The 27324-nt window shown below is 34.6% G+C and overlaps 1 protein-coding gene across 11 annotated transcripts in view; it reads left to right on the forward strand.

Moving 5' to 3' along the window:
• The window catches only part of NF1 (neurofibromin 1), a 292484-nt gene that overhangs the window by 104731 nt on the left and 160429 nt on the right, over positions 1 to 27324 (forward strand). For 6 of the 11 annotated variants that reach the window (XR_012425488.1, XM_005583358.5, XM_005583362.5 and 3 more), the window contains 6 exons: positions 11987 to 12160; positions 12593 to 12715; positions 12974 to 13048; positions 14722 to 14751; positions 17842 to 17973; positions 26343 to 26477. Coding sequence is in view for 9 of the 11 variants with exons in the window: in XM_005583358.5 (XP_005583415.1) it covers positions 11987 to 12160; positions 12593 to 12715; positions 12974 to 13048; positions 14722 to 14751; positions 17842 to 17973; positions 26343 to 26477 (669 nt within the window). In the remaining 2 variants the exon portion in view is untranslated. The remainder of the gene's footprint in view (positions 1 to 11986; positions 12161 to 12592; positions 12716 to 12973; positions 13049 to 14721; positions 14752 to 17841; positions 17974 to 26342; positions 26478 to 27324) is intronic. The other 5 variants (XR_012425489.1, XM_074018949.1, XM_005583360.4 and 2 more) reach the window with 1 other exon arrangement.

Here is a 27324-nt window from a genome sequence, read left to right on the forward strand (position 1 = left end):
TAAGATTTATTGACTTCACATCAGCATTTAAGTATTATTAACTTTTAGTATTTGGGTTGGGATAGATGTGTTTCTGGTTGTACGAAGGATAGTTGTATTATGTTAGGCGTAATTATGACCTTATTATTGTCTTTATTTGAAGATCGTGTATGATCTCAGGAGATGTGTATGGGTTCAGGTTGACAAGGGGTGGACTTGTGATGGTTAATACTGAGTGTCAACTTGATTGGATTGAAGGATACCAAGTATTGATCCTGGGTGTGTCTGTGAGGGTTTTGCCAAAGGAGATTGACATTTGAGTCAGTGGACTGGGAAAGGCAGACCCACCCTTAATCTGGGTGGCTACCACCTAATCGGCTGCCAGTGTGGCTAGAATATAAGCAGGCAGAAAAATGTGAAAAGAGAGATGGGCGTAGCCTCCCAGCCTGCATCTTCCTCCTGTGCTGGATACTTCCTGCCCTCCAGCGTCCGACTCCAAGTTCTTCAGTTTTGGAACTTGGACTGGCTCTCCTTGCTCCTCACCCTGCAGCAGCCTGTTGTGAGACCACGTGATCGTGTGAGTTAATACTTAATAAACTCCCCTTTATATAAGTATCTATTCCATTAATTCTGTCCTCTAGAGAACCCTGACTAATACAGTAGGGTGTTTTTATTTTGTTGTTTATTGGAAAAATAGAAATAAATAAAAAATTATAAATTCAGTAGTACTCTTGAGTGAATTTACATTTTAATAATCACAACTGTAGCTTTCTAAGTGTTTATTGGTTATTTGTATATCTTCAGGGAATTGCTAAATTTTCCATTGAATTGTTGTCTTTTTTTTTTTTGAGATGCAGTCTCACTCAGTCGCCCAGGCTGGAGTGCAGTGGTGCGATCTCGGCTCACTGCAAGCTCCGCCTCCCAGGTTCACGCCATTCTCCTGCCTCAGCCTCCCAAGTAGCTGGGACTACAGGCGCACGCTGCCACGCACGGCTAATTTTTTGCATTTTTAGTAGAGACGGGGTTTCACCGTGTTAGCCAGGATGGTCTCAATCTCCTGACCTCATGATCCTCCCACCTCGGCCTCCCAAAGTGCTGGGATTACAGGCGTGCGCCACCACGCAAATTGTTTGTCTTTTATTGATTTGTAAGGGTATATGTGTACATTTTTATTTGGTTTCGTTTTTAAACTTTATGAGTTCTTTTTACTATATAGATATTTACAATTTGCATGTAGTCACCTCAGCCTTGTTCTTTTTTGTCTCCTAGCTTTTTTGGTCAGACTTCTCTTCCCACAAGATATTAGTCATTTTATTGAGATATAATTCACATACCATAAAATTTATGTTTTTGAAGTGTAAAATTCAGCGATTTTACTACATTAACAAAGTTGTACAATCATCACCATTGTTTCTGTGCAGAACATTTTCACCTTCCCAAAAAGAAACCCGTTAGTAATCACTTCCCCCCATTCCTCTCGCCTCACTCACAACTAGTAATCTAGTTTGTCTCTATAGATTTACTTATTCTAAACTAGACATTTCATATAAATGGAATCATTCAGCGTGTGACCTTTTTGTCTGGCATGTGCCAAGATTTTTGAAGTATGCTTTTTAATATTTCTCTGGTATTTTCTAGATTTAAAAGTTTAGATTTTTATATCTTTCTGGATTTTTAAAAAAGTATTATTTATTTATTTATTTTGAGACAGAGTTTCACTCTCGTTGCCCAGGCTGGAGTGCAATGGCACGATTTCGGCTCACTGCAACCCCCACCTCCTGGGTTCAAGCGATTCTCCTGCCTCAGCCTCCTGAGTAGCTGGGATGACAGGTGTGCACCACCAGGCCTGGCTAATTTTGTATTTTTAGAGAGATGGGGTTTCTCCATGTTGTTCAAGCTGCTCTCGAACTCACGACCTCAGGTGATCCGCCTGCCTTGGCCTCCCAAAGTGCCAGGATTACAGGCATGAGCTACTGTGCCTGGCTAAAAAATATATTTAAAAAAATGTATTACAAAAAAAAATAGCTGGATGTGGTGGCAGGCGCCTGCGATCCCAGCTACTCTGGAGGATGAGGCAGGGAGAATTGATTGAACCTGGGAGGTGGAGGTTGCCATGAGCTGAGATCACGCCACTGCACTCCAGCCTGGGTGACAGAGCGAGACTCCATCTCAAAAAACAAAAAAATAAAAAATAAAATAATAAAATAAAATAGTATTCTCACCCTTTTCTACTCACATTCCCTCTAAGCTAGTTAGTGTTATTGGCTGGTATGTATTCTTCCACTCACATCTATTTACCCATACATTCAAATGCAAAGTACACATACATACGTAGGGTGGTGTTGGTTGTATTTTAAAATGAAATTATTTTATGCACATTACTCTCCCTCGTTATTTATCTAAGAAAGTATTTTAGCTGTTCCTCAAAATAGTTGATAGAGATCTAACACATTCCTTTCAATATTAGGTAACATTCTGTTACACTAATGAGCCTCATTTACTCAGCCATTTTGCTGAATGGGTGGATATTCAGATGTTTTCAGTTTTTTGACACTATAGCTAAGCCTTAAGTAAATATCTTTTTAATATATTCTTGTTAACTGATGCTCTTAATTCTATAGATTAGATTCCAAAAACTGGGGGTTCCTGTGTTGAGAACATTTGCATTTAAAATTTGTAATAGTTATTACTAGATTTACATTCCCCAGTAGTTGCAGCAGGTCACAGTTTCATCCGCACTGAATTGCCTATTTTCCTGCATTTTTATCAGGATTAGCTATTGTTCAGTCTTTAAAATTTTTGCCACACTAATAAAGTAAGATAGTATCTCATCTCAGGTATTCTTACCTTCTCTTTCAGAGGTAAACTGTGTGATGTGATGGATATGTTAATTACCTTGATTGTGGTACTTATTTTAGAATATATAAGTTTATCAGAACATCATGTTGTACACCTTAAATATATACAATTTTTATTTTTCGATCATACCTCAATAAAGCTGAAAAATGGCATTCAGAAAGGAAGCAAACAGTATATTAAAAATACGTCATAAATTTTCAAGCATAGAATGATAGCATAAGATTAGGAACAAGAATATGCATATAGATTAAACATATCTGTGAATATTAATCCATAAATACGAATGTTGAAGGTGTTACAGTCTTGAAGAAAATGAAAATTATGTTGTGTACCTATAATATGAAAATAAAAAAATCACACAGAGGCATATACCTTCTCTCAAGGATGTATACTCGAGTATACATATTATTTATAATTGCCTAAATTTGAAAACAGCCCAAGTGTCCATCAGCTGGTGAATGAATAAACCAATGGTGATGCCTTGAAGCCATGGAATACTATTCAGCAATAAAAAGGAACTAACTACTGACTTGGCAACATGTGTAAATCTCAAAAATATTATGCTAAGTGAAAGAAGCCTGGCTCAAGAGATGACATGCTATGTGATTTCTTAAAACTTCTAGAGAAGACAAAATTCAGGACAGAAAGCAGATAAGTGGATGTCAGGAGTGGGAGTTAGGGGAGGAAATTTATTGCAAAGGAGCAGTAGGTGATTGATTGTGGTGATGATTGAAATGTTCTATGTCATGATTGTGGTTGTGGTTACATGACTATTCTGAAAGTTCATATTTAATAAGTGATAGAAAAAAGTATTGACCTAAACATTAATTTTCCAAATGAGAGCACTAATTAAAATTCTCAGATACTGAGAACAAAGATAGTATCTCATTGTAATTTTTATTCTTTTTAAGGTTACTGAGGTTTGGAAACAGTTCATATGTTTCTTTGCCATTTGCATGTTTTCTTTTGCAGGTGTCTGTTGACTTCTTTACCTATTCTGTTATGTTGCTTCCAGTTCCTTATGAATTTGTGAAATTTTTTGTATATTAAGAGCAGTAATCCTACATTTTTAGTCTGTAAATATTTTCCAGTCACCTGTTTCTTTTGACTGTAGTATCTTTTTTTAAAAAGAAATATTTGAAATGTACAAAGAATGTAACAGTTCCCCATACTCCTGTTAACATTTTTATATTTTGCTCGTCTTTTGAGAAATTTACATATGTGTCCACGAAAAGAGTCAAACTCTATAAAATATTTTAAGAGATTTATTCTGAACCAAATATGAGTGACACAGCCCTCAGGAGGTCCTGAGAACATGTGCCCAAAAGTGGTTGGGGTACAGCTTGGTTTGATATATTTTAGGAAGGCATGAAGCATCAATCAAATACATTTAAGAAATACATTGGTTTGGTTTAGAAAGGTGGGACAACTCAAAGTGGGGGCTTCCAGGCTATAGGTAACTTTAAACATTTTCTAGTTGACGGTTGAGTTCGTCTAAGACTTGGGATTAATGGAAAGGAGTGTCCAGGTTAAGATAAAGGATAAAGGATTATGGAGACCAGGTTTTGTTGCGCGGAGGAATCTCTCAGCAAACTTCAGAGAGCAGGTTGTAAAATGTTTCTTACTAGACCTAAAAGGGTGCCTGGCTCTTAGTCGATTATCTCCTGGATCTGGAAAGGAAGGAAGGAAAACAAAGGGAAAAGGGATTCTCTATAGAATGTGGATTTTTTTCCCACAAGAGACCTTGCATGGTATGGCAAGAAAATATATTTCGGGGCTAAATATTTTGTCCTTGTCTCATAATGTTATGCCAGAGTCAGATTGAAAAGTAAGTCACGATATATAGGGTCAAATAAAACCCATCTGATGAGAACTTATGGTTTGTAGGGCATACCTCCCTTAGACCCCTTAGGTAGGAATTTGGGCAAGTTAAAACATCAGAGCTTAGTCCTTACATGGCTTTTAAAAGTTGTGAACAAGTAATACTTCCATAAATTCTCACTTAATTACAAATCCCACTAATTTCTTTTTCTTCTTTCCCAGGGACAGCCACTGCAAAGGGTTAAATGTGTATTCTTCCAGTCTAGCTTTTACATTTTTATGAGGATGGGGAGATAGACAGATAGGTATATAGTTCAGTGTTTCTCAAAGTGTGGTCTTTAGACCAGCAGCATCAGCATCACCTAGAAACTTGTGAGAAATGCCAGTTCTTAGTTTCTACTAAATATTTAGTTTCTCACTAAAAACAGCAGTTTTTATTAAGTCCTTTCAAGTGGTTGTTAATGCACATTGAAATTTGAGAACTATTGTTCATCTAGGTCGTTGGCTTTAACTGCTGTAAGGTGTTCCCCAAATTGAACATACCATTTTTTTAAAAAGAGACTAAGTCTTGCTATTATGTTGCCCAGGCTGGTCTCAAACTTCTGGGCTTATGCGATCCTCTTCCACCTCAACCTTCAGATAGCTGCAGCTATAAGCATGCGCCACTGCACCCAGCTTGAATGTACCATATTTTAAATTCCATATTGTCAAGCATTTAAGTTACTTTTCTTTAAAAAATTAACATTAATGCAAAGGAAACAATTGGCAGAGTGAGAAGACAACCTACAGAATAGGAGAAAATATTTGCAAAGTATGTATCCAGCAGAGGATTAATATCCAGAATATACAAGGAACTCTGACGTCTTGACAGCAAATAAAAAAAAAAGAATCCAATTAAAAAATGGGCAAATGACCTGAATAGACATTTCTTAAAAGAAGACAGACATATGACCAACAGACACATTTTTTTAAAAAGCTCAACATCACTAGTCATCAGGGAATGCAAATCAAAACCACAGTGAGATATCATCTTATCCTGGTTAGAATGGCTACTATCAAAAAGACAAAAATTAGCAAGTGCTGGCAAAGGTGTGGAGATAAGTGAACTCTTAAATGTGGCTAGTGGGAATGTAAACTAGTACAGCCACCATGGAGAACAGTGAGAAGGTTCCTCAAAAAACTGCAACTAGAACTACCATGTGATCCAACAATTCATTATTGGACATCTATCCAAAGGAAGGGACATCTGCACCCCCATGTTTATTGCAGCACTATTCACAATGGCCGAGATATGGAATCATCCTAAGTATCTAACAACAGATGAATGCATAAAGAAAATATGGTATATATACACAGTGGAATAGTATTCAGCCATAAAAAAGAATGAAATTCTGTATTTTGAGGCACATAGATTGAATTGGAGGACATTATATTAAGTGAAATAAACCAGGGACAGAACGTTAAACACTGCATGTTCTTGTTCATACATGGAAGCTAAAAAAGTTGATCTCATAGAAGTAAAAAGTAGAACAGAATACTACAGGCTGGGAAGGATAGGGCACAGGAAGGGTAGGGAGCAATTTGTTAAAGGATTCAAAGTTACAACTAGATAGGAAGAGTAAGTTCTAGTGTTGTATACCACTGTAAGATGACTGTAATTAACAATATGTTACACAGTTTCAAAGAACTAGGAGGAGGATGTTGAATGTTCCCAGCACAAAGAAATGATAAGAGATGATGGATATGCTAATTACCTTGATTTGATCTCTGTATATCTATGGAAACATTACTATGTTCTTCATAAACATTAATACATCAAAAAATTTAAAATTAATAACAAAAGATAAAGGGCCCTGAACTCTAGTTTTAGAGCTGAATTGTATCCAGTCAGATAGTTTCTATGTTATATAAACATTCACTTTAAATTTGGAGCTGAAATATATTTGGAAATCCATACTTTTAGTATGTTCATTTGTGTGTGTGTGTGTGTGAGGTAAACTTGGTTGGCTATTGGCAAATGTATTGGGTAGCTACTTAATAAAACATTTCCTTCCAGTGCTTCAGCTTTCTGATGCTTAGAAAATGTGTATATTTAACATAATATGCATTATCACTTTTGAAAGTAACTAATTATTCTAACAGTTATTTGTGCCAAATTAGTAATGTGAGTTCGGGAACTATCAGTCTTTTCTATGGCCTGGAATAATTTAAATAATAGAAATTATCCAATTAGATAGAAATCATTATAAAATCATCAAGGTTAGAAGCTGTTAAGATTTCCTTTGACTTTTGCTTATCATTAGTTTTAAAGAAAAAAAATTGACATAATGGAAATTTTCACTATACATCAGGAAGGAAATTCAGTGGAAAAGTAAGCTTCCTGTTCAGTCTTGACCTTCAGTTTATACTTTTCTTCTTAAGTACTGCTACTGGTTTCTTAATGCTATTTCTAGAACTAGCCTATCTATTGCCTATTTAAAATAACTCATTAATCACCTTTTATTTGAACTCCCATAAATGGATCTATGTAGGTTTTCTGTCGCTTTTTAAAACTTTGTATGCAGTAAAATACACACAAAATAAAGTTTACCATCTTAGCCATTTTTAAGTATACAGTTTAGTAGCACTATCTTTCACATTGTTGTGCAACCAATCTCCAAAACCTTTTCATCTTGCAAAACAAATTCTGTGTCTATTAAACAGCTCTCCTTTCTTCCCTACCCTCAACTCCTGGCAACCATCCTTTTACTTTCTGTCTCTCTGAATCATTGACTACCTCATATAAGTGGACTCATACGGTATTTGTCTTTTGGACATGGGCTTATTTTACTTAGCATAATGTCCTCCAGTTCCATTCGTGTTGCCATGAAAGACAGGATTTCATTCTTTTTTTAATGGCTGAAATAGTATTCATCCATGTTGGAGCATGTCAGGATTTCCTTCTTCTTTAAGGCTGAATGATATATTCCATTGTATGTGTATACCAACATTTTATTTATCTAAATTTATATGCCAGTGGATTTTTCGGTTGTTTCCACCTTTTGGCTATTACAAATAATGCTACTGTGAACATGGGTGTGCAAATAACTTCAAGACCCTGCTTTTAATTCTTCTGAATATATATCCAGAAGTGGAATTGCTGGATCATATCGTTATTTTATTTTTAATTTTTTGAAGAATTTCTGTTGTTTTTAAAGTCACTTTTGATGGTTTGTTCTTTGCTAGAAAATATATTTTTCAATTTTATCAGTGCGAGTTGTATATAATACTTATATATTTTACTTGTACAATTACATAAAGGTTATATTTCCATATTCTCATGTAATTATCTTTAGTATCCATGTTTGTAACTGTTTACTCATTTCTCTTTTTCCTCGTTCATGTTTACTATTTTATTGGTCTTTAAAACCTAGACTTTGATTTTGTTTCCTAGCATTTAAATTTTTCTGTTTCATTAATTTTAGCTTTCATTTTATTTATATTGTTATTTCTTGAGGCAATGGCTTAGTTCATCTATTTTCAGTTTTTTAAAACAACTAAAGTATTTGTAAGGCTCTAAATTTTTTTTTTTTTTTAGTTATAGGAATTTTTAATATATTCTGGTTATTCATCCCTTATGAGATACGTTATTTGCAAATATTTTCTCCCACTCTGGATTGTCGTTTCATCTTGATAGTGTCCTTTGTTATACAAAAGTTTTTATTTTGATGAAGTCCAGTTTATCTGTTTTTTTTCTTTTGTTTCCTGTGCTTTTTTGGTATCATATACAAGAAATCTTTGCCAAATGCAATGTTGGAAATATTTTTTTTCCTATATTTTCTTCTAGGAGTTTTATAGCTTTACTGTTAAGTTTTGGTCTTTGATCTGTTTTGAGTTAATTTTTGTATATGATGTAAGAGAAGGGTCCATCTTCATTCTTTTGCATGTGGATAATCAGTTTTCCTAGCATCATTTGTTGAAAAGACTCTCCTTTCTCCATTGAACGGTCTCAGTACCCTTGTCAAAAATTGGTCATATGTGTGAGGGTTTCTTTCTAGGCTCTCTATTCCATTGGTCTGTATGACTGTGCTTATGCTGGTACCACATTGTTTTGATTGCTGTAGCTTTGTAGTAAGTTTTCAAATAAGAAAGTGTGAGTTATCCAACTTTATTCTTTTTCAAGACAATTTTGACTATTATGCAGTTCTTTGAGATTCCATATGAATTTTAGGACGGGTTTTTCTTTTCTTTTTTTTTTTTTTTTTTTTTGCAAAAAATACCATTGGGATTTTGATAGGGATTGCATTGAATCTGTATATTGCTTTGGGTAATATTGTTACCTTAACAATCTAGGAACGTGGGATATCTTTCCATTTATTTATGTTTAATTTCTTTCAGCAGTGTTTTGTAGTTTTTTATTGTGTAAGTTTTTCACCTTCTTAATTCCTGTATATTTTATTTTTGATGCTATCATAAGTGGAATTGTTTTCTTAATTTCGTTTTTGTATTTTTCATTGCTAATGTATAGAAATCTAGCTGATTTTTGTGTGCTGAATTTGTATTGTGACTTTGAATTTATTAGCTCTAACAGATTGTTTTTGGTGTGTATGTGTCATCTTTAGGGATTTCTACAGATATATCATCTGTGAATAGACATAATTGTGCTTCTTTCTGTCCAATTTGAATGACTTTTCCATCTTTTTCTTGCCCACTTGCTCTGTCTAGAATTTCTAGTATTATGCCGAATAGAAGAAGAAAAAGTGGGCATCACCATCCTGTTCCTGATCTTAGGGGAAAAACTTGCAATCTTTTACTATTGAGTATGTTGTTAGCTATTGGTTTTTACTATATGGGTTTTATGATGTTGAGGAAATTTCCTCCTATTCCCAGCTTGAGTGTTTTTTATCATAAAAGGTGTGAACTTTGTCAAGTGGTTTCTCTGTATTGATTCAGACGATCATGTGGAGTTTCTTCTTCATTCTATTGATGTGGTGTATTACATTGATTTTTTTGTTGTTGAATCATCTTGTGCTCCTGGAGTAAGTTTCACTTGGTCGTGGTTTGTCATTCTTTTAATAGGCTGCTGATTTTGTTGAGTTTTGCATCAGTATTCCTAAGGTATATTAGCCTGTAGTTTTCTTGTAGTATTTTTGTCTGGCTTTGGTATCAGGGTAATGTTGGACCATATAACTAATGAGGAGAAGTGTTCCCTTCGCTTTAGTTTTTTGGAAGTGTTTGAGAAGCAATCTTTAAATTTTGGGTAGAATCAACCAGTGAAAGCTATCTGGTCCTGGCCTTTTCTTTGGGAGCTTTGTGATTACTGATTTAATCCCTTTACTAGTTATAGTTCTATTTAGATTTTCCATTTCCTCATGAGTTAGTTTTGGTAGATTGTGTGTTTGTAGAAATTTGTCTATTTTATCCAGGTTATCCAAATTGTTGGCATATAGTTTTACATAGTATCGTCTCATAATTCTTTTTATTTTTGTAAAATCAGTAGTGTCACCACTTTTTTCCTTTTTTGGGGGGGGGGGGACGGGGGTGCGGGGATGGAGTCTTGCTGTTTCTCCCAGGCTGGAGTGCAGTGACACGATCTTGGCTCACTGCAACCTCTGCCTCCTGGGTTCAAGCGATTCTCCTGCCTCAGCTTCCCTAATAGTTGGGACTACAGGCATGCGCCACCATACCTGTGTAATTTTTGTCTTCTTAGCAGAGATGGGGGTTTTACCGTGTTGGTCAGGCTGGTCTTGAACTCCTGACCTCAAGTGATTCGCCTGCCCTGGCTTCCCAAGGTGCTGGGATTACAGGCATGAGCCACTGCATCTGACCGTGTCACCACTTTCATATCTAAGTTTAGTAATTTGGTGTTCTTTCTCTCTGTCTCTCTTTTATTTGTTTCTTTTTTTGTTAAACGACCTAGCTAGATTTTTGTTGACTTTTTCAAAGGATCAACTTCTGGTTTTGTAATTTTTCTCCATTGTTTTTCTGTTCTCTGTTTTCTCTCTAATCTTTATTATTTTCTTTCTTCTGCTAGCTTTGGTGTAGTTTACTCTTTTTCTAGTTTCTTGAGGTGTATAGTTAGGTTATTGAATGAGAACTTTCTTATTTTTTAATGTTTACAGCTTTACATTTTTCTTTTAGCCATGCATTCACTGCATCTTATAAGTTTTAGTATGTTATGTTTTCATTTTCATTTGTCTCAAGTTGTTTTCTAATTTCCTTTGTGATTTTTTCCTTTGATCTGTTAACATTCACAAATTTTCACGTATTTGTGAATTTTTTAGTTTTTTATCTGCTGTTGGTTTTTCATTTCTATTATGATCAGACAACATACTTTGTATGATTTCAATTTCTTTAAATGTATTAAGACTTATTTTGTAGCCTAACATATGGTCTGTTTTGGAGAATGTTCCATGTACACTTGAGAAGAATATATTATGCTGGTGTTGGGTGAGTTTAGTTCTTGACTTGTTACATTTGAGCATACATGTAGGTGGAGATGTGAGATACTCATTTAGGAGAAAAGCCAAGTGAAGAAATTTGTTAATGAACTGTAAAGAGGGATTAACATCACAAGAGTAGGTAATTTTTTTTGAGAAACAAATTTAGAGCAACAGAACAGCCTTGAATATATTCCTATTTAGAAGGCTGAAGGTTGAATATAACCTGGTGTGTTACAAAAGGGTGGAACAATTTATCATAGGCCAGAGCCAAGATAGTATAATATTTAGACTTTAAATATCAAAAAGAAGATATGATCAGCTGAATTCAAAGTTGAAGGCTAGGCGTGGTGGCTCACGCCTGTAATCCCAGCACTTTGGGAGGCCGAGGCAGAAGGATCACTTGAGCCCAGGGGTTCAAGACCAGCCTGGCCAACATGGTGAAATCCTGTCTCTACTGAAAATACAAAAATTAGCCGGGCATGGTGGCAGGCGCCTGTAAACCCAGCTACTCTGGAGGCTGAGGCAGGAGAATCGCTTTGTCCCGGGAGGCAGAGGTTGCAATGAGCCGAGATTGTGCCTTTGCATTCCAGCCTGGGTAACAGTGGAAGACACCATCTTGGGGGAAAAAAAAAAAGTTCAGAAAGCAGCTTGTTTGGGAAGGACTGTTTTTTTGTATTCATTTAATAATTCAATAAAGAAAATAGAAAAAGCATGGTTTTTTTTTAAATTTGAGAAACATTTAAATGATGACCACTACTTAAATTATGAAATTGAAAACTACAAATATAAATTATGCCTTCTTTATAGTATGAGTTTTAGAGGCTGTTAATTTGCTATAATATTAGGTAAATCTGGAATAGAAGAAACTTCATATATTATCTTATCGCTATATTTGAATTCTGTAGAAGTTATTTCTGGACAGTCTACGAAAAGCTCTTGCTGGCCATGGAGGAAGTAGGCAGCTGACAGAAAGTGCTGCAATTGCCTGTGTCAAACTGTGTAAAGCAAGTACTTACATCAACTGGGAAGATAACTCTGTCATTTTCCTACTTGTTCAGTCCATGGTGGTTGATCTTAAGGTAACATGCTTATTCTTTCTCTACTACAAACTTTAAGAAAATGAAATGAATTTTCTAGCATAAGTATTTTTTCAAAGATAATTGCTAACATTAAAGTTCTGATTCTTTGTTAAGTTCATAGGACTTTCTTTTTTTTCTGTGTTCATCAGCCTAAATGGATTGAGAATAAGAAAACACCATTTTCTTAAATGAGCATAAATATACAGACTTAGGTTTAAAATAATGTGTCTATTAGGACCTGAAAGGAACCTATATATAGTATAGGAACAGTTATATCAGACTGATGAACTACAGTATTGGTGCTTTGTGCTTCTTCTGGCAACTGAATTTTACTGCCATCTGTGTGGATAATGTGTTGATGTTATTACATGTTAGTAAAGAAATACTGCATGGGCATTTAAAGGCTTTTGTTTTCTGTTGGGGTTTTTATAGAACCTGCTTTTTAATCCAAGTAAGCCATTCTCAAGAGGCAGTCAGCCTGCAGATGTGGATCTAATGATTGACTGCCTTGTTTCTTGCTTTCGTATAAGTCCTCACAACAACCAACACTTTAAGGTGAGAGCATTGGTTTTTATCTAACTATGTTTACTGATGCTGTTATCCTTTATAAACAAAAAGACTAGAGAGATTAATAGGTTTACTTTTATCGGTATTTCTCACTATTATGTATTGATGTTCATTTCAAGACCTTAAAAACTTAGTGTTTTTAAAAAAAAAAAAAAAAGTTCTATTTGCTGTTTTTTTTTTACTTCATTTGTATTACTGAGTATTTTTCTCATAGAAATAATCTGCTTTGTTTTTCTTTTTCTATAGATCTGCCTGGCTCAGAATTCACCTTCTACATTTCACTATGTGCTGGTAAATTCACTCCATCGAATCATCACCAATGTAAGTCCAAAAGGTATTGCTAAATTACTAAAAAAAATTTTTTCGTTCTTTTCTTTGCATATTTCTTTTTAAGAAATGCACTCTTGGTTTTCAAAAAGGTTCTGAATTTAGATGTATGAAATAGGAAAATTTCTCCACAGTGATTATATTTGATAATTGATAAATATTTGTATTTTTCATATTAAGTTTGACTTAATTTTTCATATCAAGTTTCATATTAAGTTTGACTGAAGGGACCATATTAAGGAAGATGGAGTTAATAAGATGCTTTGGAAAGATTAAATCTAAAATGTTTTATTCAGATCAGAAGTCCTTGAAAAAAATGCCACTGAAAATACAATTTAAAATTTTCATCCCAAAGCTTTTCAAACATATTATTTGAATACTCTTAGCCCTTTCACAGCATTTGATACATTGACTTGCCACCTTACCATTTAAATTAAAAGTAATAGTATTTATGTTGTAGTCTAGTATAGCACATTGACAAAATGATGGGACTGTATTTGATGGTACTTTTAAATCTTTTGATCCTAAATTCATTCATAGTGTAAAATTTCATTTTTCTTAAACAAAATGAAATATTAACATACTTTAAAGTAGGTATTCACAAGATACAAAAGCATATCAGACAAAGTAAGTGAAATCATTAAAAGGTACTTGTGAAAGCTTCAACTCTGATGTGGAGACATTAAATAGACAGCAAAACTTTATCAGATTTGGACTGTGGATTTTAAAAATTCTGTTCTTGTAATTATGAACAACCCTATTTTGAAAGTTCTCAGGTGTTATTTTCCATTGTTCCACTTTTATCAAATGATAGATACTCACATTTATGGGTAAAATGGTCAACATTTTCCTTCCTTAAAGGAGGCTTTAATCATTGATAACTTAGTATATTTGTCCTGTTTATAATCAAATTCCATTTTAAGACTGTGCCTCTGGTGAGTTGAAAATAACTCTTTACCCTCATTTGCCCTGAATGTTGTATTTATTTAAAATAAATGCTGCCCATATTCTATCCATTCCTGCAGTGGAAAATTCACTATTGATAAAGCTATTTGGTGACGCATTTAATTTTTCTCAGCATGTGTTTAGTGAGCATTTTGGGAGGATAGTCCTTTGTTGTGCAGGATGCCTTGGGCCTTGCAGGACCTTTAACATCTCTGGCCTCACTTCATTAAATGCCAGTTGTGCTGCATCTCCCCCATTCCTAGTCACTATGAACAAATAAATATGCCTGAAGGAATGATACTTCCTCCCTTAGTTGAGTATCACTGAGTTAAATTGTAGGTAGAAGTAACATTGAATATGCTTTGTTCCAAAAGGGAAAGTTTAATGAAGATTGTAAATAAGGTATGTTTGTATTAAAAACTTTTAAAAAATTACTGTACTTTTGTCAGCATAATGAGCCAGGGCATTGTACCTTCAAGGTTTACTTTCAAGGCCATTGGAAAAAAAGATGATTTCCACCCTGAAGTTTATGTTTAACTCAGAAATAAGACATTATTGCTTTTTTCTGCTGTGGCTCAGAACACTAAAAATATTCAAAGAGTGGATAGCTTTACATAAGTGCTTAAAATTTGTTTATAATAAACCCAAATATATACTTTTTTGATATTTTGTGGCTAGTTACTTTAATTGTGAAATATTTTTGTCTACAATTGACTATATAGAGCACTTTCAAGCATGGACTTGGCACTGCTGTAAGTGGCTGAGCTGCTCCTTTCTGGGTTCCAAGCATGCCTGGAGTGGTGCTTCATGCATGTCTCAGTGTACTTGGTGAAAGTGGCTGTGCATCCTCTTCTACTCTAATGAGCACTGCATGTGTGGAGGGTGGAGTGTGTCTGTATCAGAGATCAAGTTATATGAAAATCTGTTTTTATAAAGAAAAAAACTACATTGATTTTTAAATATTAAGTATCAGTAGCTTTTCAATGAAATAACTTGAAAAGGAACATAAATATTAGTTCAGAGTATCTTTTTAAATCATGCCTTGGGTAGTGTATACTTTTTTATTATAGATTGTTTGAGAAATTGTTTCTCCTTAGGATATTTTCCCCCTTGGTTTGAGGCTAATCGCTGTTGAATCTGAAGTACTTTTTTGGTTGAAAAGGACTATTTATAAAGTGAATATACAAATTTATGAGATTGACTATTTTAGAGTTTCATTGAAGACATTTATTATGGAAATATTTTTGTCTTGAAAAATCACATGAAATTATTCTTAGATATTTGGACTTCTGATCTTCATTCATAGTGTAAATTTTTTTTCTAATGATTCTTGGTTCAATGTACCCCATAAGTTCTCTTCTCCCATGGTTCTTTAGCCAGTCCACACATTTTTTTTTTTAAAGTATCATGTTCTCAAATAAGATAAAAGTTTTACTGATGTGTATTGAGGGTTTGTGTAGAAGTAGTAAGATGTTTGGAGTTCTACTTTTGTAAAATGTACTCATACTCAGTTCATAAGTACTGAGTTTAGATCTAAAATATTCCAGCATTTCTTCTTAGAAAATCTTAAAATATATCCACTATTTGATTCTTATTGTAATGCAGGTTCCTAGCAGTTGCTAAAATAGTAGTAGTTGTACTGTCCTCTTTTTTATTATGATGTGCCATAAGAGATGAATTATAGTTGTAAGATCTGTTATATAATCTTCATAGACTTCCTTTAGGTTAAATTAGATATGTAATTGGGAAATTTAAAAAGTATTATACACACTTATGAACCAATTATCTTAGCCATCACTGGTACATGCTATAGCTGGTATATTACGTATTTCTGTTTTTTTCCTTATGACAATTGATCATAATTTACATATAGATAGTTCACATACTGAAAATGAGATATTTCTTTCTACTGAGAGGTTGTAGTTGAAAGAAATTATTTCCAAGGCATTTGAAAATTATTTAAATCTCTTGAGGAATTGCCACATAATTTGTTCATATTATGTCAGGGTTGCCATTTGGCTATAAACATGGTATTTTCAAGGAAAAAAAGAGTAAGTCTACTTTAATTGACTGGTGTTCCGGAAGGACACATTTAGTAACTGCTCAAAATACTAAACTTTTTTGCCAACCACATGATGTCTAGTTTTTCATGCTTATTTTATTTGAAAATGTGTCTTTTACTTTAAAATGAATATATTATGAAAAATGAAAACTATGAAAATTACTAAATCTTAAGCCTAACGTTATTTTATATGGTGCACCTGGTACCACAATACAGTTTAAAAGCTATTTTTAAAATGACACAGTAATTTGAATAGGATGTTATATGGGATGTCTTTCTTAGTTTATCAGTTTCTGACAAGATCTTATGAGATGTGTTGGGTGAGGAAGACCCTTCACTCAATGTACATTGCTATTCAGCTTTTTGTTACTTTAGGCTGATTAACACAAGCTGTATAATTTAGTAAGTATAAGGAAATCAAGTTGCATTGGTTGCTTTGGGCAAGTCAAAATTGCAGAGAGTTGGAGGAATCCATTATACTATCAGACTAAAAAGTGATCATGTGTAGGAACTAGATTAAATGAAGTAGGAGTTGAGGGAAAAGTGTAAACAACCATACTGTCCCAAAAAAGCATTTCTTCCCTCCCAGTTTTGGGATTCCTCCCTGAATGGATTTCAGTATTCAAAATGTGTATCATAAGTTGGTTTTATATTTTACTATCTGGCGAACAGGATTTGTAATCCACAGTTTGGGTTAAAGTAACGTAACTTGATGCTATTCAAAATATTCTGAGAATTCCAAGTGAAGAAATTAAAATGTTGACACTTGAATTAGCTTAGTTTTGAATAAGAAAAAATCTGGGAATGAGACGTGAGAGATGTGAGGCTATTAAATCTCTCTTATCTACAATTTGAATGTGTTATTCTTCCAGATTTTTTTTATAAACATCTGGAGTATTATAAATTAGAAGCCTACATTTTAGGTCATTTCATGCATACTCTACATATATAGTGAAAATTCATCCAGTCAGTTTTGTATTAACTGATAGACTTTAAAGATAATAATGATTTTCATAATTGTCATTTTTTAATAATATATCAAGTCATTCATTTTAAAGTTAAAGATACACTTTCAAATAAAATAGGCGTAAAAACTAGACATCAAAGCAAAACAGGTTAAACTGAAATAGAAAATACACGAAGTAATTTTTTAAAAAATGTTTCGCTAGGATCAGTTTGTCTTTGTTTATGGTAATTGTTAGTCTCCCATGTATCATGTCATCATTGCATATCAATTTAAGATTATAGATTTACTTAATAGTTTTATTTCATTTACTAATTTCATGTTGTAATTATCATTGTTTTCTGTAAACATATAAGTAATGGTTTCCCACATACACTTTTAATATTGTGTTGAACCACTAATCACTTTGATAATAGCATTCTTACCTGGGAAAATATATGCCATTTATGCATGTGTTCCAGAAATTGTAAAACTTGAAACTTAAAAAAAAGAAGATCGGCTACAGATTAGCTCTCTGAAGACTTTAGTTTTCAAATTCACTGGCTTATCATTGAGAAAAGATAGTCTCACATGCACATGCTCATGAAGTGGGCAATTTGTCTCATGCTCACTATTATGTTTTATAATATAATGTGTATGAGTTAGTGTTTGAATTAAAGACGTTGTTTGAAGACTTTGGAAATCATGGTGTGTGTTTGCATGGTCTTAGAAACTTCCTGACAAAAAGATAAAACTTAAAACTACAGTGATAAACACAGTATACAACTCATGTAATTTTGTACTTTCTCTTCCTTATGGTCTTTTGTTTTTCTCTAGTCGGCATTGGATTGGTGGCCTAAGATTGATGCTGTGTATTGTCACTCGGTTGAACTTCGAAATATGTTTGGTGAAACACTTCATAAAGCAGTGCAAGGTTGTGGAGCACACCCAGCAATACGAATGGCACAGGTAAGATAAATCATGAATTTTGAATCTCACCTCCTTTTTATTGCATTTTTTAGTGTCTTTATCCCATTCCTGCTGCTTCGATTATTTTAGAGAATTGAAGGGGTCCTTCATTTCTTCTAAATGTTGTGGTATGTTGTATGTAGAATATTGTTGAATACTAGATAATAATGTTTATTTTCCACTGTTTCCATGAGTTGAACTTACTTTTCTTAGATAAATGTTCTCACAAAACACTGAAAGTCTTAATGAATGTCACCTTTTTTTTCTGTTTTTAAAGTTTTTTTCTCTTTAAAACTTTTGAGCAAAAATATTTTGAATAGCTTCTCACCTTTTGGGGATGAGTAAGGGAAGCTGACTCCTGGGTTAGAGTGAATGTTGCTGCTAATGCACATTTTAGCTCATTGAATAGTGACTATTACATATAAGAAATGAATACAATTTAGAGTTTTTGTATTTAAAATAAAAATATTTTATATTTCAACAAATATGCTTTGAGCCTTTACAAATGATAGGTACTTTGATACTGACATTTGACTCTAAACTTAATAAAAAGCAGACTTAAAATTGGGTATTCTCACAGATTATTACTCTTAATATGGAATTTAAAAACTCCTATGGAATCAATTTAAAAAGATAATTATAAGATTGTGGAAGTCAGTTTTTGGTGTTTATGTATAGCAAGAGTATTATACATGGCAACTCTTGACATTGATTGGTGGTGCTTTGTCTTCTGCTTCTTATTTTCTATTCTTATTGGCTGCTGTCGCTCACATGATCAGATGCCAACCAGTCACTGTTTTGCATGGCAGTGGGCTTCTGTGGCTGTAAGTATGACCCATTGTAACTACCTCAGAAAAGTCCTTGGTTTCTTTGACTTTTCTGTGTATAGTTACCATTATAGTCACATTTTGTCATTTCAACTGAAAATATAGCATGTCTTCACCTGTTGGTTTTATCTAGTAAATTAGTCATTTCACAGTTACGAGAAATTTAAACAGCTTCCTCCCTGGCATGCTTCTCTTTTTCTAAGTCCCCTTAGTCAGTGAAATAATTTGGTTTTATACAGTTGTGGTTCACTCTTATCCAGTTGTCAGTAATTATTTCTGAGGATAGTTTATCTTAGATGTTCAAATACAGAAGTTTTTTTATGTCATATAATTTGGGATTATTGAGCCTAAAAAATATAGCTAAAAGATCATGACAGTGATGTTTCCTTAAGTAAACTTTAAAATGCAAGGTTACCTTTTAGTTGACTTTTTGTAATGCCAAGTACTTCATTTTTTTTTAAGTTGAAAAAATTTTCAATACAGGTATAAGTTAATTGGAGGTAAGCATAAATAATAGCTGCTTAAATGTTATTTAACAAGACACTTTTTAAAAATCTTTAAAAACTACTTGAAATAAGTTGTTTAAAAGTTATTTATTGACCTGTTTATTCCAGAGACCTTCTGGGAAATTAGAAGTTTATTTGACTTTTTTGTTTTAAGTTTACTACCTTTTCTGGTAGAAAATTAATGGCCTCCAATAATAGGGCTTGGTGGAAGGTTAATATTCACTTCCTATTTAACTTCAACATCCACTTTACCAGCTGCCCATGATTTTCTGTGAATAAGGACTAAAAATGAAACTAAATGATTATTTTGAACAGAGGTAAAATTTGATTGGTAGTCTGAATATGTCCTCTACACTTAGAAGTTATTTTACTTCAAGGCCGGGCGCGGTGGCTCAAGCCTGTAATCCCAGCACTTTGGGAGGCGGAGGCGGGTGGATCACGAGGTCAGGAGATCGAGACTATCCTGGCTAACATGGTGAAACCCCGTCTCTACTAAAAATACAAAAAACTAGCCGGGCGTGGTGGCGGGCGCCTGTAGTCTCAGCTACTTGGGAGGCTGAGGCGGGAGAATGGCGTGAACCCGGGAGGCGGAGCTTGCAGTGAGCCGAGATCATGCCACTGCACTCCAGCCTGGGAGACACAGCGAGACTCCATCTCAAAAAAAAAAAAAAAAAAAAAAAGTTATTTTACTTCTTAGCCCTAGTTGTAAGCTGATTCTCAGAGCTACATATTATTTTACTGAAAAACCATAACTAGAGAGGATTTCCTCTTTTGGCCCAAGGACCCCTGTAATAAGAATTTAGTTTTTATTTCTAATTGTTTTCTGAAAATATCAACATACATTTAATTTTCAAAATCATTCTTAAGCTGTTTATGTTTTTGAAATGTTATATGTATGTATATTTGTACGTAATGACTAAAGGACAGCTTTTGAGCTGATATATCCAGGAGAGAAAATAAATAGCAAATTTAATATGAAACAATTTTTAGAATAAGAAAATTTTAGGTTTTGAATGGCTGTTAGAGTAAAATCTCACCCTTCATAAACTTGGTGAGTTAACAGTCAGATAACTAGTATGGAAGTATTGACCTTCTATTTGCCAGGCAACGGTGCTAATGCCAGGGAAGCATGACAAACTAAACATACACAGTACTTCCCCTCACTGAGACTCCAAGCAAAAGGCTTGTAGCTTTTGCTTGAAAATCCTAATGAAGAACTCACACCGGGTACAGTGGCTGACGTCTGTTAATCCCAGCACTTTGGGAGGCCAAGGTGGGCGGATCATCTGAGGTCAGGAGTTCGAGACCAGCCTGGCCAACATGGCAAAACCCCATCTCTACTAAAAATACAAAAATTAACCAGGCGTGGTGGTGCATGCCTGTAATCCCAGCTACTCAGGAGGCTGAGACAGAAGAATCACTTAAACCCGGGAGGCGGAGGTTGCAGTGAGCTGAGATGGCGCCATTGCACTCCAGCGTGGGCAACAAGAGTGAGAATCTGTCTCAAAAAAAACACAAAAAAAACTCACTACAGGTGGCATGGAGTCTGGCAACACAGGCAAATATATATAATAAATGGTTTACAGATAATACCTAACGTCAGAGTTTCTTACTGTTGGCACTATTAACATTTTGGACTGGATAACTCTATTATAGGGAGCTATACTGTGCATTGTGGGATATTCAGCAGCATCTCTGGCCTCTACCCACTAGCTGCCAATATTTCCTTTACCCCCCAGCCCTCCTCGTTATGAAAACCAGACATGTCTCCGAACATTTCCAGATGCCCCCTGGGGGACAAAATCACCCCCAGTTGAGAACCACTGTATTACAGAGTATGTTCAGTGGGTTGTCCCTCATTTGTATTGCCTCAAATGATTTGAGACTCTGATAAACCTGAGCCATTAGCTTGCTTCAGAAGTAGCAATCAAGGAGTTCTATTGCAAAACAGTGAAAGTAAATAATACCTGCTTCAAGGTTTTACTAACACTTTGTATTTTGGAGAGACAAGTTACTTGTTGGAAGGAGCTAATTATTTGAAAATTTTCTCTTCGACCAAGATAGAATCCTGTCTCTGTCACTTCCAGCCATCATTGATCCTCTTTCTTTTGGAACTCTGGAATACTTCTGATTCTTCCACAAGGTGTCCCTGCAGATATTTGAATAAGGTTATTCTGTACTCCTAGAATTCTTTTTATCTTTATATAGTTTTGGCATTTTATTCTTTTAGCTCTCTCTTTTTTTTTTTTTTTCTTCTTGAGACAGAGTCCCACTCTGAGTCCCACTCTGTCACCCAGGCCGGAGTGCAGTGATGTGATCTTGGCTCACTCCAACCTCTACCTCCCAGGTTCAAGTGATCTCCTGCCTTAGCCTCCCGACTCACTGGGGTTACAGGCACCCACCATCATGCTGGCTAATTTTGTATTTTTAGTAGACCATTTAGCACCATTTTGGGCAGGCTGCTCTTGAACTCTGACCTCAAGTGATCCACTTGCCTCTCTGTCTCCCAAAGTGCTGGGATTATAGGCATGAGCCACTGTGCCTGGCCTCTTTTAGCTCTCTTTGAAAGTGTATGTGTGTTTGTTGGGTCTGTTTTTATAGCTAGGGAAACTGAACCTTAAAAAGTTATATTAATAACAAATGCATGGTTAATGAGTCGTCAACCAGAGTTAGTTCTGAGGTTTTTTGACATTCAGTTCAGCGTCTTTATCAGGTTCTTTAGTTGTTCTTCTTCACTAGCAAGTTAGGTTGATGAAAGCATTAGCTTTGTCTGGCTTATTCAACACTGAATCCCTAACTTTTGAACAACATCTGATACATACTGGGCATTTAGTACATGTTTGCAGAATGAATGAAGGAATGAATTTCTTACTTGATCTGGTTTCAAACTCCTCCTCCAGGCCGTGTGCAGTGGCTCACGCCTATAATACCAGCACTTAGGGAGGCCGGGGCGGGCAGATCACTTGAGACCAGGAGTTTCAGACCAGCCTGGCCAACATGGTGAAACCTTGTCTCTACTAAAAATACAAAAAAATTAGCCAGGCGTGGGGGGCAGGCGCCTATGATTATAGCTACTCAGGAGGCTGAGGCAGGAGAATCGCTTGAACCCGGGAGGTGGAGTTTGCAGTGAGCCAAGATTGTGTCACTGCACTCCAGCCTGGGCAACAGAGTGAGACTGTCTCAAAAAAGCAAAAACAAAAAATCAAAAGCCAAAAACCCTCCTATATCTGATTTACTTCTCTTCTGGAAAGACCAACCTGACAAAAATTTTTAAAATTAAAATGCCATATTAAGATCTGATGTTAGTGATACAGATGTAATACTATGATGTAATAATTGATAAAAGCTATTAAACTGTTGTGTTTGTATACCCTGTTTCTATTAATACAATCTAAGATAGTATTATTATTTTATATTGACGTTTTAGTTATTTAAACTCTGGCCATTTTTATATGAATGTTGAACCATAACTTCTCTTCGTTTGTACTTTTGTAGTATTTTTTAATATTTGAAATGTTTGTCTTAGCACTAATTTTACTATTTGAAAACTAACATGTCCTGCTTTCATAAAATTCAAAACTGCCCATAAGAGATGTATGAATTTTCACAAATATTTGTTATTTCTCAACATTTTTTATCTTAAATGGCATGCTGGCTTACCAGATCTTTCTTACTTGCCTGTTATTCAGTCACATGGTCTAAATTAAAAAGTGGTTTGGGCCTTTAATAGATACCTGAAGACTCTGGTTCATGAATTTCTTCCCAGACATGATTGCCTCTCATCTTTGGCCAGATCACATGTACCAGCTTGTATTCCTAATAATACCTGCAGTATAGAAGATCAACTAATGAATGAATGAATTTTTTTCTTACATTTCTAATTAAGAAACACATTGCTTCTTTAGCATGTTGTTCCTGACATTCTGTAACCCACTAAAATTAAAAGGTATTTGAGATGAATTATATTTATTGGAATTTCTGAAGTCATACATTTCATATTAGGCAGCCATGTTGGAACAGAATTTACATGTTGATACTTGGGATTAAGAGGTGACATAATTAAACTAATATAGTCATACATCACTTAATGACAGGGACATGTCTTGAGAAATGAGTGCATCCTTAGTGATTCAGTCATTGTGCAAACATCATAGAGTCTACTTACATGAACCTGGATGGTTATATAGCCTGCTACATACCTAGGATATATGGTCTAGCCTATTGCTCCTAGGCTACGAACCTAGGCTAAACAACATGTTACTATACTGAATACCGTAGGCAGTTGTAGTACAACGGTAAGTATTTGTTTATTCAAACAGAAAAGGTGCAGTAATAACACAGCATAAAAGAAAAAAATGTATAGGACACTTAACACAAATGGAGTTTGCAGGACTGGAAGTTGCTGTGGGTGACTCATTGAGTGAGTGCTGAGTGAATGTGAAGCCTAGGACATTACTGTACACTACTGTAGACTTAAAATTTTTTTAAATTTATTTTACTTTTAATACTTTTGCATTTTTCTCATACTCAGGATCTATTCTGTAGACTTTATAATCACTGTACACTTAAGCTATATCAAATTTATTAAAAATTTTTATTTGATAATTAACTTTACCATAGCTTTTAAAACATAAACTTTTAATTTTTTTAATTTTGACTCTTGTAATAACATTTAGCATATAAAATATTTTTCTTTATATCCTGTAAGTTTTTCTATTTGAAAATGTTCTGTTTTAATTTTTATTTTGAAAACTGTTTTAAGATCTGAGACAGAAACATGCACATTAGCCTAGGCCTACATGGGGTCAAGATCATCAGTGTTACTATCTTACACCTCCACATCTGCTCCCATTGGAAGGTTTTTAGAAATAGCATGTGGAGCTGTCATCTCTTGTGGTAACAATGCCTTCTTCTGGAATACTTCCTGAAGGACTTTCTGAGGCTGTGTTTCATAGTTAACTTTTTATCTTTAAGTAGGAGTATAACAATACAAAGTATACTATAGTAGGTTGGGCCTGGTGGCACACGCCTGTAGTCCCAGCACTTTGAGAGGCCAAGGCGAGTGGATCACCTGAGGTCAGGAGTCGAGACCAGCCTGGCCAACATGGCAAATCCCCTTCTCTACTAAAAATACAAAAAAATCAGCTGGGCATGGTGGTGCACGCCTGTAGTCCCAGCTACTCGGGAGGCTGAGGCAGGAGAAGTGCCTGAACCCGGGAGGCAGAGGTTGCAGTGAGCCGAGATTGCGCCACTGAACTCCAACTGGGCAACAAAGTGAGACTTGGTCTCAAAAAAAGTATATTATAATAAATACATAAACTAGTAACAGTTACTTATTCTCATCAAGTATAGTATACTACACATAATTGTATGTGCTATACTTTTTTTTTATATGACTAGAAGTGAAGGTTTGTTTACACCAACATCACTACAAACAAGTAATGCATTGTGCTTGGACATCAGTGATGGCTGTATCACTAAGTGATAGGAATTTTTTAGTTGTGTTACATATTGTCTATCATTGACTGAAATGTTATGTGGCCTATGACTCTATTTAGTTTTTTTGGAAATGATTCTTAACTAAGGAAAAATTCTGATACCTGCCAATTGTTCTCTGATCTTGTGTGCCTGTGCAATGAGTGCATCAGGGAAGAGCCGCTTGATAGTTACACTTAGTTACATCAAAGTAAATAAATTTGTTTGATCAAAGTTTCAGCTTGATCTAAGGTGAAACACCTCAACTTAAAGTGAGGGAAAAATACAGTTGAAAGAGAGCAAACAGTAAAACCAGAATTTATTAAATCATTTAGTAAAACATTTGCTTTGGGGTCAGGGGGCAGTTATAAAAGCAAACTATTTATAAGTTTTGCTATTTCTCTTCTGTAGTGACATTCTTGAGTATAAATGTGTGCATTAAATAGCTAGTCTTCCCCCCTGAGGACTAAAACCCTTTGGTGTTCTTGGGTGTAATAACAAATGCATATTTCACTTGAACATTGAGGATAGTTCATTTGTGTTGTAGATATACATGTCTGCTTCTTAACTTTGAAAGACAACCTGTTTACTTGGACATTTATATTATGGGTCCACAGTTGGTATATAGTCTATTATTTCTATGTTACATATATGTTTACATAAAGGCATTCATGTCAAAAGCAGATAGTTTTGTGTTCTTTTCAAGAAAAAAGGAAGGAAATGTTTTATAATAGGTGATACTAGCTCTAGAATATAATTGTTGGATTTTTGGTTGAAAAACATCTATAATTATTTTAGTTCATCATATGTCTCTATAATTGAAACATATTTTCTGTAAGTTTACCTTTCTCAGAGTTCTTTCTGTTTCATGAATGTTCTTTAGGGAAAATGCATGCATTCTGTAACTTGAAAGAGGTGGAGTGCCATCAAAGGGAAAAGCAAATTTTACAATTAAACTAGTAAATATAGAGTAAATTGCCTACATAACATATTTCGTTAATTCTAAGAAGCACTTATTTTTACTCTTCTCTAAGATTGGGAGTGTATCTTATTTAAAATGTTGTCCTACAATTGACAGCAGTTTTTCATTCCTTTTGGGACATCAAATAATGATGCATCTTACAATTGATAATGTTGTAGAGTCTATGAAATACTTGTATATATGTGTGGGGAATGTTTGTTAAATGAATTACCCAGTAGTTATATTTGTGAGAACTATAGACCAAATATTTTTTCCCTTATGTTTTTAAATTTTGGAAAATAGTTTTTCACATAGATGTTTTACAACCTGATATTAAGCTTTTAGTATTGTAATAGATTTTCATTGTTTTATTAGATTGATTTAAAAAATAACATAAATGGTGCAAAAACAGTTTTCATTGTTTTGTTAAGCTTAATGATACTGACTTTATGTTTACTATTGAGTGTTTCTACTTATACCACACATTTGGTAGTATAAAAAGTAGCTTTTTTCAAAGTTTTTAAATAATTTCTTTTAAAAGGTTGGATAGCTATTATCCTGAGTCTTATGTCTGATACCATGTTTTTGTTTTGTTTTTAGACTCTTACATTTAAAGAAAAAGTAACAAGCCTTAAATTTAAAGAAAAACCTACAGACCTGGAGACAAGAAGCTATAAGTATCTTCTTTTGTCCATGGTGAAACTAATTCATGCAGATCCAAAGCTCTTGCTTTGTGTAAGTATTTTTTTATGAAATGTCTCAAAATGATTGCACTAAGTTAATTTGATTTAGCTGAAATGCCAAGACCTTGAGGATAATTTTTAGCTCAAGAGCACTTACTGGTCCTTTCTGATCATACCTGAAAACTAAGACATCGCTAAGAAAATTAATGTATAATGAATGCTAACATAATTAGATCAGATTCTTAAGTGCCCTTACCATTTCTTAACATTTCTCTTTCTTCTTAATTTCCCTATCATTATACTAACATACTTTGAGGAGATCTCTGTTCTCATCCTATTACTAGGTTATATATTACTCAGATATAATCCTGGTATGGGGGATAGAAGTGACCATCAATCACAGTGCTGTCTACATCTACACCATTGGTTTAAAAAATCTCCAGTTGCTGTTGCCAGTTTAGCTTTTCTCTCCCCCTTTCCTCCTGTTATCAGCTTTCTGTTATTGGTTCTGCCTACAAATACTGTATTGGAAAGAGAATGAGGTGAAAATGGGTGTGGTTAGTACTTGAATTATTGTTATTATTATTATTATTATTTTGAGACAGGGTCTCGCTCTGCTTGCCAGGCTAGAATGCAGTGGCACAGTCATGGCTCACTGCAACTTCAAACTCCTGGCCTCAAGCCATCCTCCAGCCTCAGTCTCCCCAAGTACTGTGATTACAGGCATGAGCCACCGTGCCTGGCTAGTAGTCAGTTATTGTCATAACTACTCTTATTGCCTCAGATGGTATTAAATTTCTGAGAACATCACTCTGGTACACAGAGTAATTAGGAACAATGCAAAATAATAAAAATTAGTCATAGTGAAGTGATTAACAGCATGGACACTGGAGACTACT

Source organism: Macaca fascicularis, chromosome 16 (genome assembly GCF_037993035.2).
Source record: "Macaca fascicularis isolate 582-1 chromosome 16, T2T-MFA8v1.1".
NCBI lineage: Eukaryota > Metazoa > Chordata > Mammalia > Primates > Cercopithecidae > Macaca > Macaca fascicularis.